Raw genomic sequence first — 19,913 nt, forward strand, 5'->3', positions numbered from 1 at the left:
AAGAATTATAATTCGGGTTTGTTTTGTTGGTCACAACAATGCTCTTCTTTCTATATGAGATTATTAAAGCATGATGTCATCACTGCGAAGGCTATAGAACAGCTGATATGATAAAGAAAAACTACTATGAACATTTGTTTTTAGTTTACTGACATTTCCTGTATAATCAAATATACGTCTTCCTTTATCTTGGAATTATGACGGCAAGATCTTGGACGTCGATCTGTGTCTGTTTTTATCCCTTTTGGCACTCCAGGATTTGACCTTTAGATGAACCCACTGGGAAAAGAGGAAACTGTTTCATCTCAGAAACAATCTTTAGCTCTGCAGAAGGTTGTCATGACCACGCCAAACACATGACCAGGACAGCTAACAGCTACAGTTACACTTTAGACTTCATGAAACATTAGATGTTCTTCTCTTTGATGACATACTTTTGGCTTTCATACGAATCAAAGTGAAAGTCCTGATGTTCGCAGTTGTTTTAAAAACACCTGAATGGGCATAAAACTGAATCAAATCCTCAATTATTTCTGCAAAAGTATTAAAAAGAACAACTCCAATCATCCTTTGACCTATTTTCAAAACCTTACCAGTGGTCTTTCAGTTTATTTAAGTTAAAATAAAATAAAAAAACCTGTGCTGTTTCCTAGGATATAGTTTCTGGATGGGACCATTGGAGCAAAGCAACCAAAAAAGAAAAAAGTAAATGTATTAACTCCTGTATTAGTTCTTCAGTGAAACGGGGGACTCTCCTGTCAGATTTGTGTCTTTTAGTTTTATCCTAGAGAATCCAAGAAGAATGTTCTTCTGGACTTTTAAAGTTCACAAAATAATAATAAAAAAAGAATATACATAAGTAATAAATGAAAAAAACACATGGGTTAAGTGTTGAGTTTGGTGCCATATTGCCACATTTTGCTCCTCAAATCCAAACATCATGTCTCGTTTCTTTTTCTGGAGAAAACCCTAAAACAAATGAACATGTTTCTGTTTTGCTTTTATTAATTTCCTTAAGAGTGGAAAACGAAAAAAAAAAACGTTTTCAAACTGTTGTTTTTAATAGTAGCACAACGTTTAACCACGTTTTATGTCTTAATATTCATGAAATAGTACAAAATTAGAGATATTTCAGTTCTCTTTAACACACAATGAAATATTATCCTTCTGTTTAGAGTGTTTACATGCAGAAGAGGTTATGGAAGTGGAGGGAAAAAAAGAATTCCGACTTTAGTCATGTACGTGCATCATTGTGAATCAGACGAAAATATGCAGTTTGAGAAAGGTCGTATTTGTGACAGAAAATAATTACTTTAATTTTAACTTTTTTTCTGGAATTCTGACTTTAATATAAGATTTTAAACCTTATTCTCAAAATTCAGTTTTTTTCCCTCAGAATTTTGATTTGTATCTCATAATTCTGACCTTTTTCTCTCAGAATCAATACCTTATTCGCAGAGTTCTTACCTTTTCTCACTTTTCCCACAGAATTCTGATTTTAATCTCAGAATTCTTACTTTTATTCTCTCATAATTCTGACTTTTTTATTTTTATCTAATAAATGTGACGTTTTACCCTCAGAATTCTGACTTTAATCTCAGAATTCGGACTTTTCCACTTTAGAATTTAGACCTTATTCTCAGAATTCTGGCTTTTTCCCCTCAGAATTCTGATTTTAATCTCAGAATTCTGACTTCTTTATTTTTACCTCATAAATCTGACCTTTTACCCACAGAATTCTGACTTTACTCTCTGAATTCTTTCATCTCAGAATTATGAATTTTTTATTTTTATCTCATAAATCTGACCCTCAGAATTCTGACCTTTCCGCTCTAGAATCTAGAATTTATTCTCAGAATGCTGAACCTCTTTTCTTTACTTTTATCTCAGAATTCTGACTTTTATTCCCCCAAATTCTGACTGTAATCTGAAAATTCAGACTTTTTCTGATTTTTTTACCATTTTGTTTCTCAGAATTCTGACTTTTTTCAGAATTTTGACTTTATTCTCAGAATTTTAACCTCTGAGATTGTGATCAGAATTCTGAAATCAGAAATATTATTTATTTCCCCCCTCTAAACTCTTCTATGTTTATAAGCCAAAACAACTATTTATTTTGAAAATGTTTGCAGTTTTATAAATAAAAAATAGAAATAAACTCAAGTGTTTGTTTTTTCTGTGATTTTTGTTTTTAATGGAAATTGCAGACTAAACAGAAGAAGACACCGACGCATTTCTGCAGGAAAATGAAATTACAGTACAAACTTATTTATTTTTTAATGATTGTTGTGATCACTGGGTGGGTGTTCTGCCTGTGTTCTGGTCATCCGCCTGCCTTGCATCTGCGCCTCCATTGCATTGAAATGTGCAGTAAGTGACGGGCTTTCTTTCATTCATTAAGCAGCATTCCCCGCGTCTCCTGCAACCCTTCCCCCATTTTACAGCCCAGCAATATTTGGAAAAGAAATGGACGACTTCCCCGCTAAAACGGATCACACGGAGAGTGGGCGTGTTTGTTTCACGTCGTGTCACACAAATGGAATGAAACATTAAAAAAAGAGACGCAACAAGCGATGAAGGGGGCAAAAATACCGAATTAACTCCACGGACTATTTTTGTGAGAGGAAACCGAGCCGCAAAATAATGTCCCTCTGAGAATCCTTCCGCGGGAACTAGCTAACTGGATCGGTTTATGTTAATCCGCAACTAGTTGATAATTAGTTGATAAAACGTCTTAATAGATGGCGTGTAGCTGCAAGGTAACAGTCATGCTGCCGCAATGTGTGCTGTCCTTTGCAGGCTGCCATTTTTTCCTCCTCTCGACAGAGGCGGGCGCGAGGCACGCTGGGGATATGCTTCCGCGCGGGGCTTGCGCTTTTTCCTTTGAGGGGGAGGGTGATTGAACCAACCGCCCCATCATATGCCGATACTAATACATATAAAATCAATTAAGCGGAAGTTGAGTCTATAAGGATAAAAAGTAGGAGTTTAGGGGCTCGAGAAAAGCGTGTTTTGAGGGGGTAAACACGGGGGACTAGCTGACGCTTGGCGGAGCGATTTCAGAGCGGGCCGGGACTACGTGCGCGCGAGGCTGAATGGAGGCAGCCTCTTCCTGGTGGATAAACAGTGACAGCTACAGGGCAGCCACCGAGACCCAGCACGCAGGCTCCGGCGCTGCCCTGCCGAACAACACCAAAATGGCTTCAGACAGTACACACATCGCGCAGTTGACTTCTGGTGAGTAAAGGAGCGCGGGGCGCGTGCCACGGCCGCCGTAATATCCCCCCCAGCTTCCTCGGTGCCCTCTTCTAACGCAGCTCCCGTCCTCTTCTCCCCCTCCGACCAAACCAGAACTCTACTTCCTAATAGCCCGGTTTCTAGAAGCTGGACCGTGTCAGAAAGCGGCCGAGGTTGGTGTTTTTGCATTTTAGGCTCATTTATGATCAGCGGGAGGTTGTCACGAGACGCATTTGTGTGTTTTTATCCTATTTTCAGACCCTGATCAGGGAGGTGGAGGAGAAGGAGGTAAGCAGCTACAGGGAGAGATGCTCCTCTCCTGCTCTGCGCTTCAGTCCTGTTTTCACTCTGATTTATTAATTTTGAACGACATCCCGGTACGTTTATGAACGGAACCACCCCAGCTGACACTGTTTTTCCACCCCCCCAGCTGCTGCCCAGAAGGCTGGACTGGGCAGGACAGGAACACCCCGGCACCTACGACAATTTGGTAAGGGTGCTCTATAAGGGAGGAAAAAGTTTTTACACGGCAAAATAAAAATTGAATTTCCCGCAATTTTTAAATCAGGTGGCAAAGAGGAGCAGCTCCGAGGGGCTGCGGGGCTCCGCCGGCCGCGGCGTTACGCGCTCTGGCGGCTCCGCGGGGTCGAGTCCCGGCTGCCCGTGCAGCAGGGCGCGCGGGTTCGGTCCAAACGGGGTTCGATAGTTGGTGTGAATGTTGATACGTCATGAAGTGTTGTGGTGTAGGAGCGCCAGGATCCGGAGGAGGGACTCCCTGCGCCACGCGCCTGAGAGCGATGGAGGCGCTCGTGTCCTGCAAGAACCAGCATTGGTGCGCGTGGACTCCGAACACGGAGGGGGTTACCGAACAGGACTTTTAAAAAATATTTTTGGAGGGGAAGATGAGGAGTACATGCGCTAAAACTAAAGCTGGAGCTGGAGCGCGCTTTTTGGCGCATGGAGTGGATTCTTTTGGATAATACTTTTTTTTTCTTTTTCTTTTTTTGGGGTGCAAATAGACCAACTGACGTGCTCATGAGAGGTAACTTGATATTTTATGTCTACGCTGTTAATTGGAGCGCTAATTGGCATGTAAACAAACCGGAACGCGCCTTTTACGCACGGGGGGTGGAGAAATGCGACCCCCGCGCGCCTTTAGAGCTTTTATTTTTAGTGTTTAATGCTTATATTTGTATTTTTTAAGCTTTTTGTTAATTTTAAAATATATATTTAAACACAAATAATACCACGCGGTGTGCGTAATCCGAAACGACCCCCACATTTTTGGATCTTTGCGCGCTGATCCACACAAACGGAGACGCGCAGACTCTTAATTTATAGTTTTTAACAGAAATTATGGACTGCGTTTTTCTGCCTCGCTGCGTTTCTTTCTCCTCTTCCTGCTTGGCTCTCTGTTACTCCTCCTCTTCCTCCTCCTCCTCCTCCCCTCCACTATCAAGTCTATCTTGTATAATTTGTCTTTTTCGGTATTATAGAGACGGGCGGGTTTAATTGCAAATAGAAATGGTGCGTTTAGGGACCGAGACGCCGCATCTTTTGTCGGATGTTTGTCAATCAAACGCGTCGAGGCGCGTTAGAAGAGAAGCCATCAATTATGTCGACGCAATTAACGTGATTATTGTTAGTTAATTAACGATTTAATTAAATATGGATTCTTTTAATTTAACAAATTATTGTTTTATTTATAAGTAAATACTAAAATACGTTTTGGATTTTAAATAATGAGTTTTTTGTGATGAAAAGATACATTTTTTATTCATTTAACTATAATTTATAGTGAAATTTACAAACATTTATGTGTAAAACTTATTTTTGTGCGCTCTGATCCACGTTTTGGATGATAATCTTTTGGACACACTCACGCTGAAATGTATTAAATCAACTCAATCACATTTAAATACGCGCCTGCGCGTGTGTTTGTGTGCGTGGGGGATTCTCTGCCGCAAATTTTGCTCAGAAACGCCGGTCACGTCTGTGCGCCTTCAAGGATGTTCAAAGCAATTAAGGGGTCATTAATTGCGCGCGTGCGTAATTGTCTCTGCTTGGATAAAGGAGCCATTTTTATGTTTGAATACTCAAAGAGAGCTGGAGGAAGCTGTGATGATGATGATGATGGCACATTTGGAGGACTGCATCCTCTTGAGCTGCTGCTTCTTGGGTATTCCTGTCTTCTCCTCAGAAGCTGCTCCATGTGTTGCTGTGTTTATGCCTCGTGCATGCCACACCCCCCTAGTCTGTGTTGTGAGCTGGATCAGTGAAAATGATGATCAAACCCCCATTTAGGTACAAATTTTTGATGTGAGACAAGAGTTTTATAGATAATTCAAGCAGATTCTCCAAATAAGAGTCAAATTTTTATATTTCTCGTGTTTTTTTCCTTAAAAGTCCATTTATTTTGGCTAAATATTGTTTTTATGCTGATAAACGTTTTCATTTTGATTGTGCAGAATTTCCTTTCTTGGGTTTAGCTTGTTCTTTTTGATTGTTGTGGACGGTTTTGATTTGAAATATTGACGCTCACTAACCGCCTGTTGATGCTGTAACCATAAAATATGCCGTTAGCTCCAGACTTTTACAAAGTCGCCCTTTGCTCTGCAGAGTTTTGGTCAGCGTTGCCAGATAGTTACAGTTTTTAAGCTCAAAATCATCTAAAATTCAGTAATTAGTGATTAATTAACTGTAACTATTAAGCATTAATTATGTATAACTTCACATTTCGATTAAAAGTCCAAATGTTAGACATCTTTTAATGAAATTACATCCACTATTTTTGCAGTCAGTCAGAGCAAAATGTTAAATAATAGACTCAAATTGAACTTTATTAGCAACAAAAACTAAAGAAGACAGAAAGGGGAAAAAACACAAATATTATCCAGCTATATTATCTGGTATAATTTACTATGATGATCAAAAATGATAACGTTTCATGAATTTAAGATGTAATATATGACCAAATCTCTGTATTAAATGTATTTTTAGAAACCCGTTCTTGTAAGTATAACATTTACTTAGTTTTAATAAAGTATCAACAGCTGAATCAAATATCACTTCAGATGACTCCAAAAAGTATCTGATGTTTTTTCATAATACTCTGTATTTTCTTAATCAATATAACAGTAAACTTATTCGTTTATCTACCTCTGTCTTTTCAGTGCAGATTAATGTTAAGTAATGATGTAATTGAACAGGAAATACAGAACATTTTGGGATAAAATGGATTAAAATCATGTATACATTGCATTTATAGCACATATTATTGGCCACATATTCAGTGTAGAAGTGACTTTCCAACTAAAGCCTCCTGAGGAGCTGATGGGTTCAGTTTGTGACGCTTTTTTGTGTCATGAAAACAGGAAAACGGGAGCGACAAAGTGGCATTAAAGTAGCAAAAATAGAGCTCAACACCAATAAATGAATGCTGATTAACCTTTTATCCAGGTGTCCGTAAATAGCATATAAAAAAGGCGAAATATACAAAACTACAAAGTAGACAAGAACAGTTTTCTAAGAAATTACATTTTAGTTCCTATGTTTATTTTATTTCGAGTGTAAATCTCACAGTGTTGCCAGATTGGGCAGTTTCCCACCCAGTTGGGTGAGAAACTGCCCAATCTGGCAACACTGTTTTGGTTTGATGCGTTTATCAGAATATATATTTAAAGACGAGTAAGAAAAAAAGGATCAATTTGTAATTTTAAAGAATTTTATATTAGTTTTATTATAAGTTTTATTTGTTTTTATAAAATGTAAAAAAATTCTTTCAAACTAACTTATAAATATCATTGTTATATTACTGAGTAATTGACAATTATAGGAAACTATTGTGTTTTAAGATGAAGAAATGTATTTAAAAGCCTAAAATGTATCAAATTTAATTAATTTAAAGCTGTTTTTGATGTGTTTTGATTTTCCTCAAAATCCCTCCATGCTGAAATAGATCGAGGTGTCATCTGCAAATTGGTTATTGTCTCTTAAAAAAAAGGAGTTTAAAAAGTCAAAAGTTTCACATTATATTTTCTTAAAGCTTATTTTATTTGTATTTTTTTAATCTCTTCATGCTGGAGGAGATTCAAGGTGTCATCTGCAAAGTTTTGCACTTATTTTCTTTGAAATAAGTGGTTAAAAACTTAAACTGTATCACATTAGATTTATTTTTAGGCAGATTTTGGTTTGTTTGGTTTGCACCTGAGTGCTGAGTGAGTTTAAGGCGTCATCTGCAGCATTTACTTGTCATGTGGCGAATATATGTCTAACTTTTTTGTGCCAAAGAAGAGTCTGTCACTATAGGCTCATTCTTTTATCAAGAAAAATGTTATTGCGATAAATATCGTTATCCTTTTATTGTCCAACCCTCAATATATCACAGTAAATTCATTTTAAAGCTTTTTTTGGTTTATATTTTGGTTTTCCTCAAAATCCTCCATGCTGAGGGAGATCGAGGCGTCATCTGCATAGTTTGTGTTTATTTTCTCTTAAAAAAATGACTTTAAATAGTAGAAAGTTTCACATTAAATTGATCTTTAAAGTTGTTCTTGGTCTGAATGTTGGTTTTCCTCAAAAATCCTCCATGCTGAGGGAGATCGAGGCGTCATCTGCATAGTTTGTGTTTATTTTTTCTATAAAAATTGGGTTAAAATAGATTTTAAAGCAGTTTTTAGTCTGTATTTTGGTTTTCCTCAAATTTTCTCCATGCTGAGAGAGATTGAGGCGTCATCTGCATAGTTTTGTGTTTATTTTCTCTTAAAAAAATGAGTTAAAACAGATTATAAAGTTGTTTTTTTGTTTGTATTTTGGTTTTCCTCTAAACCCACCCCCGCTGAGGGAGACTAAAGCGTCATCTGCATAGTGTTGTTCTCATTATTCTGTGTCTGGTGCTCAGGTGAAGCTCTACAGACACATCGCCGCGGATCACCTGCTGCAGGTGTGCTGCAGAGTATGTCCGCTGCTGGAGAAGGAGGTCCCAGCCAGCGTCCCGGGCCTCACCAGCCTGCTGGGAGCCGGCCGACAGTACCTGCTCCGCACCAGCAAGAGTGAGTCCCCAATTGGCCGCAGATTTCCATGCAAACAAATCAAAATCTCAAACAAATGCACCGTCGTTCCAGGTTGCAAACACGTCATATGGAAGGGTTCGGCGCTGGCGGCGCTGCACTGCGGAAGGCCACCGGAGCCCCCCGTTATTTATGGGAGCCCGCCTAATATTGGTAAATATCCCCGACATGCGTGGAAAACACATTAAAGGAGTTCTGCTTTGGATTAACGGCGTCTCTGCGTCCAGTGGAGACGAGCTTCAGCCGGGGGCTGAACGGCTCCTACCGTCTGCGGCAGCTGGTGCCCACCGCCGTGTACCAACACATGAAGATGCACAAGAGGATCCTGGGACATCTGTCGTCCGTGTACTGCGTCACCTTCGACCGGACGGGGCGCCGCATCTTCACCGTAAGGCCTCACTGCTGGTTTTCGTTATTCCTAGAAAGATTTACCAGCATCTCGGAGGAAATGACTGTTTACTGTCTGGAGGTGGGGGCTTTACGACATGACTCACAGTATCGAAGAGTGTTTTCAGGAACAAAAGAAGTGATGTTTCTGACGACCTTTGAGAACGTGGTTCTGTTTATATCTGTGAAAATGGCTGTCGTCCTCTTTTGTTCGTTGATTCTCATCAAACTGAAGGAAATGTTTCCTCTGAGGCGCTGGCTGAGTCCCAGAATGAGGATTTGGTTTATCCATCTGCTTTTATCAAACCCAAAACGGGTTCTTGAAATGTGAGTGAGATCAAGAGGTTCAAGAATGACTTCTAATCATTTTTTCTGTCCAAGTTTGGGCGGTTGATTTTAATCAGGAGAGTTTCGGCTCCGTCACACGTTCTGTCGCCAAAGAGACAGAAGTTTATTTTAGGGAAGTGATCTCATGTTTCCTCTTTAGAACATTGTCGGTCTTTGCGCAGCTCGTTTCTGCACAGATGAGGATGCTTTCTTTGTGGTTTTCAAAGATAATTTTGAGGATCTTGATGCAGACTGATCACAGATAGTCCGTAAAGAGTTATCTGATAGTCTGATAATACTGGAAACTCTCCATTATGATTTATTTAGCGTTAGTGGATTCTGCTGTCGTTTCTGGATTGTTTCTTTTTGTCTTTTCTGTCTGGAGTGAAGAGAATCCAGAAACGCTAAACTGTGTCACAGGAGTAAAAATAACCTGATTATTGAGTTGGTGCTGATTCTTCCTGCTGTTCATCTCCTCTCGGTTTACTGTGGAGAAGTATTGTGATTGTTTGAGTTTGATTAGCTTTCACGGTGAATATGATGAGAAGTAAAAGTCTCTCGTATGGAATTCAATCATTTTTATTCTGTTTTATTTTTTACTGATTTAGAATCATGAATTGTAATCTGGTTCTGTCTCCACTGAGTCAAGAACCCTTTAAACAGGCATCACTTCTAGTTCACACGTGTACCTGATACTACAACACAGTCCCATCCCTGAGTCGGCACGTATTTGTTTGGTTAAGGACCCCTCCGCTTTACTTTTTGACATTTGTGTCCCCAACTCCTCGTCTTTTGACCTACTGGCTGTTCCTAATAAGTCGGGTTCAGACATTTTTCCTGAACTTCGGGACGCGGCCAGTAACCTAAGTCCATTGGTCAACTCGTACGGCCTCCTCAATGCTGAATCACTGGCTTAAGCATTTGAACCAATGCCCCCACCAGGGCCCCCTTTCCTAGCCTTAGCCCCAGGGGCCCTGGCTGACAGACCTGACCTTAATTAGACCCTCTTTTCCCAAAAAATCTCCATTTGAAGCCCCATAATTATTGGAAGATCCAAAAATTAATTTCCTTTATACCACTTGGAGGGGCCTGGGGCTCCTGGTGCACCGAACCAGCCCTCTATGATGGCTTGGTTCCCCCTTCTGTTCTCCTAACCCGGAACACAAACCCTAGCCCAGTCTGTGTCTGGAACCGGTACCAACCCGGTACCAATCCGCGACCAGTACCTGAGACTTTTTATTGGAAGTGGTTGCTTGAACGCGTGTTTCCGATTGTTAGCGTAGCATAACATTTGGAGATGTCACGATTTTTATTTTTACCAACTAGATTGATCTGCTTGAGACAAATTGTTAATCAAAATTGAACAATCATTTCAAAATGACAAATTGATCAATGATATTGGAAAATACCATGTGGATTGTAAAAACGACCTTGACAGCCAAAAATGATCAACCATCCACACAGTCCAGTGTGTGGAAACACCTTGAATTTAGCAAAGACATGTGACCATACAGTGTATTAGAATGTCCTAATAATGTTCTCTCTGGATTATTCTGATGTGGACAGACGACAGTGGGCTGAACTCCATGAAACGATAATGTATTCATTCTTGATTACTTGTTTGTACTCTTTGTCCAATAGACTCGTTACACTTATTCGTTTAATCCACTATTGAAATATTTGAAGTTGAACGTTATTATGACATTCTGTCACCTTTTGAGTATTTTGGCATTTATTAAGGTTTGTTAGGCTATTTTGGAATTTAGCTAATATTTCAGCTACATGTTAGCTGTTTTGGCTAATTTAGTTTTTTTTACGTATTTTTTTTAGGCTGTTTTGGAATTTAGTTATTTCAGCTACACACTAGCTGTCTTGGCTAATTTAAAATTTTTTCAGATTTTTTAAGGCTATTTTGGAGGTTAGCTAATATTTCAGCTACATGTTAGCTGTCTTGGCTAACTTAAGCTTTTTTTGTTTTTTTTTAGGCTGTTTTGGAATTTAGTTAATATTTCAGTTACATGCTCGCTGTTTCGGCTAATTTAGGATGTTTTTCAGTTTTTGTAGGGTATTTTTGAGATTAGGTAATATTTCAGCTACATGCTAGTTTTGGCTAATTTAGGATTTTTCAGGTTTTTTTAGGCTATTTTGGAGTTTAGCTAATATTTCAGCTACGTGCTAGCTGTTTTTGTTAATTTTGATTTTTTTCAGTTTTTTAGGATATATTGGAGATTAGCAAATATTCTAGCTACATGCTAGTTTTGGCTGATTTAGGATTTTTTTCAGTTTTTTAAGGCTATTTTGGAGTTTAACTAATATTTCAGCTACGTGCTAGCTGTTTTTGGCTAATTTAGGCTTTTTTGCCATTAGCTTTAGCATTTTCAGCTATCAATTTCAGCATCTTCAGCTGCAAATTCAGCTTACAGTATTCACACTAGCATTATCCCAGGTAACGCTAGTGTGAATATACTGTATCTAGTTTGTAGTTAGTTTAAAGCTAATGATGGTTAAGATGTTTGTTTCACATCCACTTTGCGCACGACCGGATTAGTCGACTAATCAGAAAAAATAATTGATCATTAGTCGACTACTAAAATAATTGTGTGTGGCAGCACTAGTTTGTACACATGCTTGATTATGTTGCAAGAAATACATGGAATCTGGAAAACTTCACCTCCATTGTTGAGTGTTTGTCTCTGAGTCACACAGGTTGAATCTTTGGCTAAAGATCAATTTAAAGTCAGTGAATCGGATTGTTCAAAATGATTTAAAATCGACTATAAATCGTATCGTCAACCACAAATCATGATATGAAACAATTTGTTGATAAAATGATTGGTTACAGCCCTAATAGGACGTCTATAGTCTGTTTCACTCGTTCTCCTTTTCCCGCCTTTAGGGCTCCGACGACTGCCTGGTAAAGATCTGGGGAACGGACGACGGCCGTCTGCTGGCGACCCTCCGCGGTCACGCGGCAGAGATCTCCGACATGACCGTGAGCTACGAGAACACCATGATCGCCGCCGGCTCCTGTGACAAAACCATCCGAGTGTGGTGCCTACAAACCTGCGCCCCTCTGGCGGTGTTGGAAGGTCACGCCGCCTCCATCACGTCGCTGCAGGTATGAAAGCGTTTCCTCATGGGGCGTACTCAGCATTTAAAGCGATCCCTCACCCTCCTCATCCGTTGGGATGCAGTTTTCTCCTCTCTGCAGCGGCTCCAAACGCTACCTGTCCTCCACCGGCGCCGACGGCACCATCTGCTTCTGGCAGTGGGACGCTCGCTCGCTCAAATTTGGGTGAGAAAAACTCTCGCAGCAGTGACCGTTGGAGTGACCGTTGGTGCAGGCTGAACGTAACTGTGTGTCTGTGTGCAGCCAGAGGCCCAGTAAGTTCACGGAGCGCTCCAGACCCGGCGTCCAGATGATCTGCTCCTCCTTCAGTGCAGGTGAGGAGCTTGATGCACATAAAGCACATAAAGCCGGTTCTGGGATATTTGCATTAGAATTTGGAATTCACTTTTTGGATGTCATTGTGTACACGTATAATGACAAACTAACATACAATGTAAAAAATAACTAAAATTAGCCCATATCAGGGATAGTACACTGAGATTTGCTACTACAGGAAGTAAACAAGCGGTCTTATTTAAAACCTGAAATTCGTCACAGCTTAGAGTCCATTGCAGATTCAGTCTTATCAGCCTGGTGCAGGTCGACAGTTTTGGTTTCTGGTGTCCTAAGATAGCTCTTTGGTCTTGGTCATAGTGGAGTCTGGACTGTTGAGGTTTTGAACAGGTGAATTTTATATAGATAACCAGTTGAAACAGGTGGAGGACAGAAGAAGTTACAGATTTGTGAGAGACCGAAGACTGACTCGACACTTATTTACCATGAAAGTGCCAAGAAAGCATCTATATTCCTATTCGCCGATGGATTGAGTGACTGGATTGGATGACCTCCATTGTTGTTGTTGTTAACTTGGGTATTATTGTAGTTAGACCTCAGAGATAGACAATAGGTCTGCACCCCACATGAGGTGTGATGGTCCTGGACTAGTGGTGTCACAAACGATTAATTTAATAATCACAGATTATTTTTTCTAATTAGGCGATTAATCTGGTCATGTGCAAACTGGATGTAAAGCACACATCTTAACCATCATTAGCTTTAAATTAATTAAAAAGTAGATGTCATCACTCTAGCTTTATCTGCAAAAATGCTACTCTGAATGCAGCTGAATTTGGCAGCTGAAGATATTAGTGACGATAGCTGAAGATGCTGAAATTGATAGCTGAAAACGTTTGTTGATAGCCAGCTAAAATATTAGTTAAATGTCAAATTAGCCTAATAAACAGAAAAAGCCTAAATTAGACAAAACAGCTAGCATGTCGCTGAAATATTAGCTACATTTTAAATTACCCTAAAAAACGAAAAAATTATAAATTAGCCAAAACAGTATGTAGTTGAAATATTAGCTAGGCATTAAAATAGCCTAATAAACAAAAACAAACAAACAAAAAAACTAAATTAGCCTAAACAGCTAGCATGCAGTTGAAATATTAGCTCAACTCCAAAATAGTCTAAAAAAACCTTAATAAATTCCAAAATAGTCCAAAAAGCTAGCAGAATGTCATTAAAACTTTCATAGTATAAAGTAACGACTGATTGACTCTTAAATTATTTGTTGAATATTTTAATACTCGATTAGTCGACTAATCTTGGCAGCTCTATCCTAAACCGTTCTAGACCGCTTAGTGGACACAAGGCTCTACTGACTGGTCTACGACCTTGATATTTTCTGTGTTCTCTGTACGGTTTTGCTGGTTTTCTTCAACCGTAAAGTCAGTTGGGGCTTCACTACCATCAGCGAGGACCGTGTGAAACTATGATCACGTCTTTGTTTAGAGTCCCAGTAGAGATTGAAGCTCCCGTGTCCGTGTCTGTCCAGGGGGAATGTTTCTGGCTACCGGAAGCACCGACCACATCATTCGGGTTTACTATTTTGGATCGGGTCAACCAGAGAAGATCTCTGAACTGGAGTCCCACACCGTGAGTTACTAAGACCTTAAATATGAAGAATGTGATTCGGATCAATGTTTGACTCTATTGTGGGGTTTTATTTTTTAGGACAAGGTTGACAGCATCCAGTTTTCACACTGCAGCGATCGGTGAGTTTGCTCACACAGGTGTGTCTCGTGTCGGTTTAATGGAACCTGAGGGGGCTGTGATGTGACTTGATTGTGTCAGCGAAACACACTCTAACGTGCACACTCACACACACACACATGCTCATCATGTGGAGTTTCCAGAAAAACAAGCTCAGCTTAATTTCCCTGTGGGCCGCTGCAGCTGCAGCAGTGAGGACGGCTCAGGCAGCGGTTGCAGTAATTAGTGCATGTTTATGAGTGAAGGAACCGAGTCTTCTTCAGCCGGATGAGTCTTTGCCGTCCAACGTTTCAGGTTTGTGAGCGGCAGCAGAGACGGAACGGCTCGGATCTGGCAGCTGCAGCCTCAGGGCTGGAAGAGCATCCTGCTGGACATGCAGACCAAACTACCCGGGTATGAAACCGAGCGTCTCTGTCTTAACAGTAGAAGTGTAACAATCACAGAATAAAAGCAAAGATTTATGGTTTTCCAGAAAGACTCTTACAATTTTAAATGATTCATTTCTGTAATCTTCACAGAAGAAATAATACTAAAACATTTAAAAGATATATAGCATTACCTGTAATAGATTAATACCTGAAGATGTTTAAATTGATAACTAAAAACATTGAAGCTGAAAACGCTGAAGTTCAAAGCTAAAAAAGCTGAAGCTGATAGCTAGCTAAAATATTAGCAAAGTGCCGAATTCGCTGAAAAAACTAAAAAAATTCTAAATTAGCCAAAACATCTGACATGTAGCTAAAATATTAGCTAAACCAAATTAGCCTAAAAAACTGGAAACGTGTATAATTAAGCCAAAACAGCTAGCATTTAGCTGAAATATTAGCTAAACTTTTTTTAGACCTTTACAATTTTAGTCTAGTTACATTTTTAGTTTTTTACATTGTACAACTTTATTCTCATAAAATTATTTTTTATTATAATTTCACAACTTTTGTTTTAAAACCTGAAAAACTTATGATTTCAGTCTTGTAAAATTGAATTGTCTCATAATTTAACTGTTTTTGGTACATTTTTAACTTTTTACCTGTAATTTTATGACTTTTCTCTAAAAAAATGTTTTAAATAGTTTTTTTTTTATTTTGGCCTCGTTTATGTACTTAGTTTTTTACTCTTTTCTCATACTTGCACATCTTTATCCTCCTAAAATTTTGCCTTTTTTAAATAATTTCATGAATTCCTTTAAAACTTATTTTTTTCTCTTTTTCTTAATCAATCTTACAAAATTTGATTGTTTTCTCATAATTTTACAACTTTTTTTATAACTTTTTTCTCATAATTTACGACTTAACTATTGGAAAAAATGATTTACTAAAAAATGTTGTGATTTTAGACTAGTCAAATTTTTACTTTATTTTCATAGTTGTATTTCTCGTTAAATATGTTAATATATCTTATGATTTTCTGATTGTTTTTCTTAATTTTATGATTTTAGCCTTTTAAAATTTGATTGTTTCCTCATAATTTTATAACTTTACTCTTTAAAAAATTTTCCACTTTTTCCTCATACTTTTTCAATTTCAGTCTAGTAAAATGTTTACTATTATTTCATAGTTGTACAACTTTATTCTCATAAAATGTTGGCTTTTTTAAAACAATTTTACGACTTGATCCTTTTATGTTTTCTGGTGTCCCTAACACTCTTTAGCAAACCACAAAAACCTTCTGAATTGCCCGTTGATGTAACATAAACATAAACCATTTCATCCTCCACAAAAAGACAATTTCCCCAAAATCTGAGTGACATTTTCCACGTTTCTAGTCGTTATAAGACGACTCACTCAAAGACTTGGTGTTTACTTAATGTTTTGTCAGTCACTTTACTGTTGTTTCTAAAACATTCGTCTTTTAATCTCATTAATTTACGACTTTAATCTTGTAAACTTAAAAAATGTTAACTTCATTTTTGTAAAAAAATTAACTTATTTTTTAACTTAATTTAGGATTTTTCTCGTGTTTTAATATGAAGTTTTGAATCCATCAGGAAGTACAATCCTCCTCCTCTGGAAGACAAAGTCACCAAGCTGAAGGTCACCATGGTGGCGTGGGATCGCAACGACGGCACGGTGATCACAGCAGCCAACAACCTGACGCTGAAGGTGTGGAACTCCATCACCGGGAACCTGGTCCACGTCCTGATGGTACCACCACTCGCCAACATCGTGGAAACGTCCGGGCTTCCAGACCGTCTCTGAATCCTCCGCTCGTGTGTTCGCAGGGTCACGAGGATGAGGTGTTTGTCCTGGAGCCGCATCCTTTTGATCCCAGGATCCTGTTCTCAGCCGGGCATGATGGGAATTGCATTGTGTGGGATCTGGCCCGAGGAGCCAAAATCCGCTCCTATTTCAACATGGTTGGTCACTTTTCTTTAGTTCTCTGGTGATTCATTGATGTTTGTGACTAGGATGGGAAAAGATGCAGGAAGGGCCTGAAATATACTTCTTGAATATTTTGAGGTTTCTGTAAATATTAGCTTGTATCTGACATACTTTCTACTTCTTTTTTCCTGCCTTCATAAAAACATACAAAAAGTGTCAGATGTGTCGTATTCATAGTTTTTACTCGTTTTTGTCTTTGCTGACGTCCCCATGGTAACCAAGGTCGGCAGAACAAACGTTTGGTCAGATGTTAGTCTATACGTTCCACGTTTCATTTGATGAAATGTTTGGAAGAAGTTTGTATCTCAGTTGTTGCAGCTGAAATCACTTGCAGAAGTTGGCATTTCACGTTTTCATAATGTTCTGGCTTCACTTCAGAGGAGACCAGGCCGGAGATATCCTGCATTCTGAGTGAAACCACATGGATCTTTTCCGTGTCGGACTCACGATTGTTGTAGGATGAAACTAAAATCAAAAGTACGATGATGAATCTGTTTCTTTTGGTTATGATGTGCACCAGAAACAAGTTAATAATATAGAATGCAAGATGTTTTTCCCTTAAATAATTGAAAAAATCTGCCTGTGGAACTAAAACAATTTGTCTTGGTAAGACTTTTTGGAGGAAGTCCTGCTCTTTAAAGACAAAACAAAATGATAAAATTAGCTATAAATGTGCATATTTAGGCATATGGCTCCAGTATTATTAAATATGATGTCTTAAAATAAGAGTCTTATTTCTTTAAAGTATGTATAAATGTACACCCCCCCCCAAATAAATCTTAATTTAGTCAAGAGTCCAGCTTCCTTATTTCTAAACTAAAAATAAGACACATTTAACGATAAATTTGTCTTCAAAAATGGAAATGATGATTCAAAATGAAACTTTCCAGCTTTTTTAAGTCAAGTATGTTTGTTTCTTAGAATAATCTGACAAAAAACAAAAACTTCTGCTAAAAAATAAATAGGTAAAGTGGGAAAAAAAACTTGTTTAAATAGAAAAATGACCTAAAATAAGATCAAGATATTTTTAGATTTGTTGTCTAAACAAATTGTTACATTTTACTTAAAAGTACGGAGCCCCTAAAGGGACATGAAAGTAAAAAAAATAGTTTTTATAAGAAATGCAGTAAAAAATGAATATTTTCTGATTACTATCTGGTGCACACCAGATAGCAACTGAAAAAGAATTATATATATATATTTTAAACTGAATTAAAAAAAATGTTTTTCTAAAAAATGCAAATAAAAAAATATTAACTTGAGTGCACCAGCTAGTTACTGAAAAAAAATATATATAATTTTTTACATTTTTTTTTAATTGAAGTAAAAAAAATGTTTCTCTAAAAATTAAGTAAAACTTTTTTTTATCTGGTCACTAACTGGTGCGCACCAGATAGCAACTAAAAAACTGTATATAAATATTTTTTGTGTAATTGACGTAAAAAAAAAATGTTTTTTTTCCCCTAAAAATTAAAGTAAAAAAAATACTAACTGGTGTGCACTAGCTAGTAGCTGGAAAATATATATATATAAATACATAAATATGTTTTTAATTGAAGTAAAAAAAAAATGTTTTTCTAAAAAATTAAAGTAAAACATTTATTAATTGGTGTGCAAAGTTAGCAACCCCCAAAAAATTTTAAGTTACATTTTTAGATATTTTTCAACTTGCATTTTATTTTTTACTTTAGTGTCTCTTTAGGGGCTCCGTATAAAAGCTACTAGTAATTTGTCAGGAAATACTTGGTGAGATTTTGTGTTTTTGCAGTGTGAGTATTAACATTACACAAACACATTAGTATTTATTGATGATTTTATTTTACTGTTGCAAAGGACGTTAAAGTAAAATATTATTATAATAAAACGTTTCTGGAAAAACAAAAAGATATATTTGATTACAAAATAGTAATATGTCATAGATTAGGTATTAAAGGTATTAAATTGGTTATTGCAATATTTATCGTATCGTGATAATATCAGTTTTGTGAGTCGCATTGTATCAGAAGTTACCCTGAGATTCCCAACTGTAGTCGCTTTCTAGGATGTAGTTTCTGCAGAACAGGAGTTCATTGGAGTTGTGGGTGTGGCTGTTGAGAAACCCCGCCCCCTTTCCCTCCCCATTGCTGACAGCATTTTTTTTCATCTGATTCCCCACAATTTGAACCAAGAAATACTCAGAAAGGCAGTTTCTTCACTAGCTTTACTTACCTTGTACACGACCTGTCACCCGCAGCATACCCATAGATAAAAAAAGTTTTCATTCATTTGGGACTCAACGTCTGTGGGGAATCTTTCTGTCTCCTCAGATCGAGGGTCAAGGTCACGGAGCTCTGTTCGACTGCAAATGTAGTCCGGACGGGCAGCACTTCGCCGCCACCGACTCCCACGGTCACCTGCTCATCTTCGGCTTCGGCTCCAGCAGCAAGTACGATAAGGTACGTAAGAGCGTATGGAGATGCAGGAAGAAGGCGTTCGGGGCTCACCAGACCTCCGTCTCCAGATAGCGGACCAGATGTTCTTCCACACCGACTACCGCCCGCTTATCCGCGACGCCAACAACTACGTGCTGGACGAGCAGACGCAGCAGGCCCCGCACCTGATGCCGCCGCCCTTCCTGGTGGACGTGGACGGGAACCCCCACCCCCCCAGGTATCAGCGGCTGGTGCCCGGCAGGGAGGGCTGCAGGGACGAGCAGCTGATTCCTCAGATGGGAGTCACTTCCTCCGGTAGGCTGACGTTCCGGCTGTGGTGTCTCACTCCCGTGGTTGTGGTCTCCTCTGACCCGTCGCCGTCTGTCAGGTCTGAACCAGGTGGTGAGCGAGCAGGCGGTGGACGGCCCCAGTCCTCTGGACACCATGATCCAGCGGCTGCAGCAGGAGCAGGACCAGAGGCGGGGCATGAACGACGCGTCTGCTGCAGCGTCTGCAACCACCAACCGGGCCGGCAGAGGTACAAAATATAGTTATAGTTATAGGTTTACTTTTCAATTTATCTTAACTGACAAGAGTGTTTCCAACAAACGTGTTTTAGAAACAGACTTGTTTCATTTTTATCGGTATTAAAAAAAAAAAAATTAACTAATTAATCGCAAACCTGGAAAAAATTAATCACAATTAACCGCTAACATTTTTTTTAAGTCTCAGTATTTACCAACCACTTATTATCTGAGAATAATGGAATCACACAAAACTCTACATTTAAAACATTTATTTTTTATTAGTTTTGTCAATCAATTACAAAAAATCGGATTAATCGCACTTTTGTGTTGTGATTAATCACGATTAATCGCAGTGTTTTATCAGGTAAAAGTTATTTGTTTAATTTGGCACCGGACAGTATTTGTGAAAAAAG

The 19,913-nt window shown here is 38.5% G+C and overlaps 1 protein-coding gene across 3 annotated transcripts in view; it reads left to right on the forward strand.

Moving 5' to 3' along the window:
* Window positions 1-2,223: 2,223 nt before the first annotated feature.
* LOC112157748 (pleckstrin homology domain interacting protein) overlaps window positions 2,224-19,913 on the forward strand; it is a 33,875-nt gene continuing 16,185 nt past the window's right edge. For 2 of the 3 annotated variants that reach the window (XM_024290709.2, XM_024290710.2), the window contains exons 1-18: window positions 2,225-3,237; window positions 3,352-3,410; window positions 3,496-3,525; window positions 3,668-3,727; window positions 8,138-8,288; window positions 8,361-8,459; window positions 8,534-8,694; window positions 11,917-12,138; window positions 12,215-12,315; window positions 12,394-12,464; window positions 13,967-14,067; window positions 14,146-14,186; window positions 14,479-14,577; window positions 16,169-16,325; window positions 16,403-16,537; window positions 18,869-18,997; window positions 19,063-19,288; window positions 19,362-19,511. In XM_024290709.2, the coding sequence (XP_024146477.1) occupies window positions 3,096-3,237; window positions 3,352-3,410; window positions 3,496-3,525; window positions 3,668-3,727; window positions 8,138-8,288; window positions 8,361-8,459; window positions 8,534-8,694; window positions 11,917-12,138; window positions 12,215-12,315; window positions 12,394-12,464; window positions 13,967-14,067; window positions 14,146-14,186; window positions 14,479-14,577; window positions 16,169-16,325; window positions 16,403-16,537; window positions 18,869-18,997; window positions 19,063-19,288; window positions 19,362-19,511 (2,134 nt within the window). In that variant the 5' untranslated portion in view covers window positions 2,225-3,095. Of the gene's footprint in view, window positions 3,238-3,351; window positions 3,411-3,495; window positions 3,526-3,667; window positions 3,728-8,137; window positions 8,289-8,360; window positions 8,460-8,533; window positions 8,695-11,916; window positions 12,139-12,214; window positions 12,316-12,393; window positions 12,465-13,966; window positions 14,068-14,145; window positions 14,187-14,478; window positions 14,578-16,168; window positions 16,326-16,402; window positions 16,538-18,868; window positions 18,998-19,062; window positions 19,289-19,361; window positions 19,512-19,913 lie in introns of all 3 variants that reach the window. The other variant, XM_024290711.2, reaches the window with a different exon arrangement.

This window comes from Oryzias melastigma, linkage group LG24 (genome assembly GCF_002922805.2).
Source record: "Oryzias melastigma strain HK-1 linkage group LG24, ASM292280v2, whole genome shotgun sequence".
In the NCBI taxonomy this organism is placed as follows: Eukaryota; Metazoa; Chordata; class Actinopteri; order Beloniformes; family Adrianichthyidae; genus Oryzias; species Oryzias melastigma.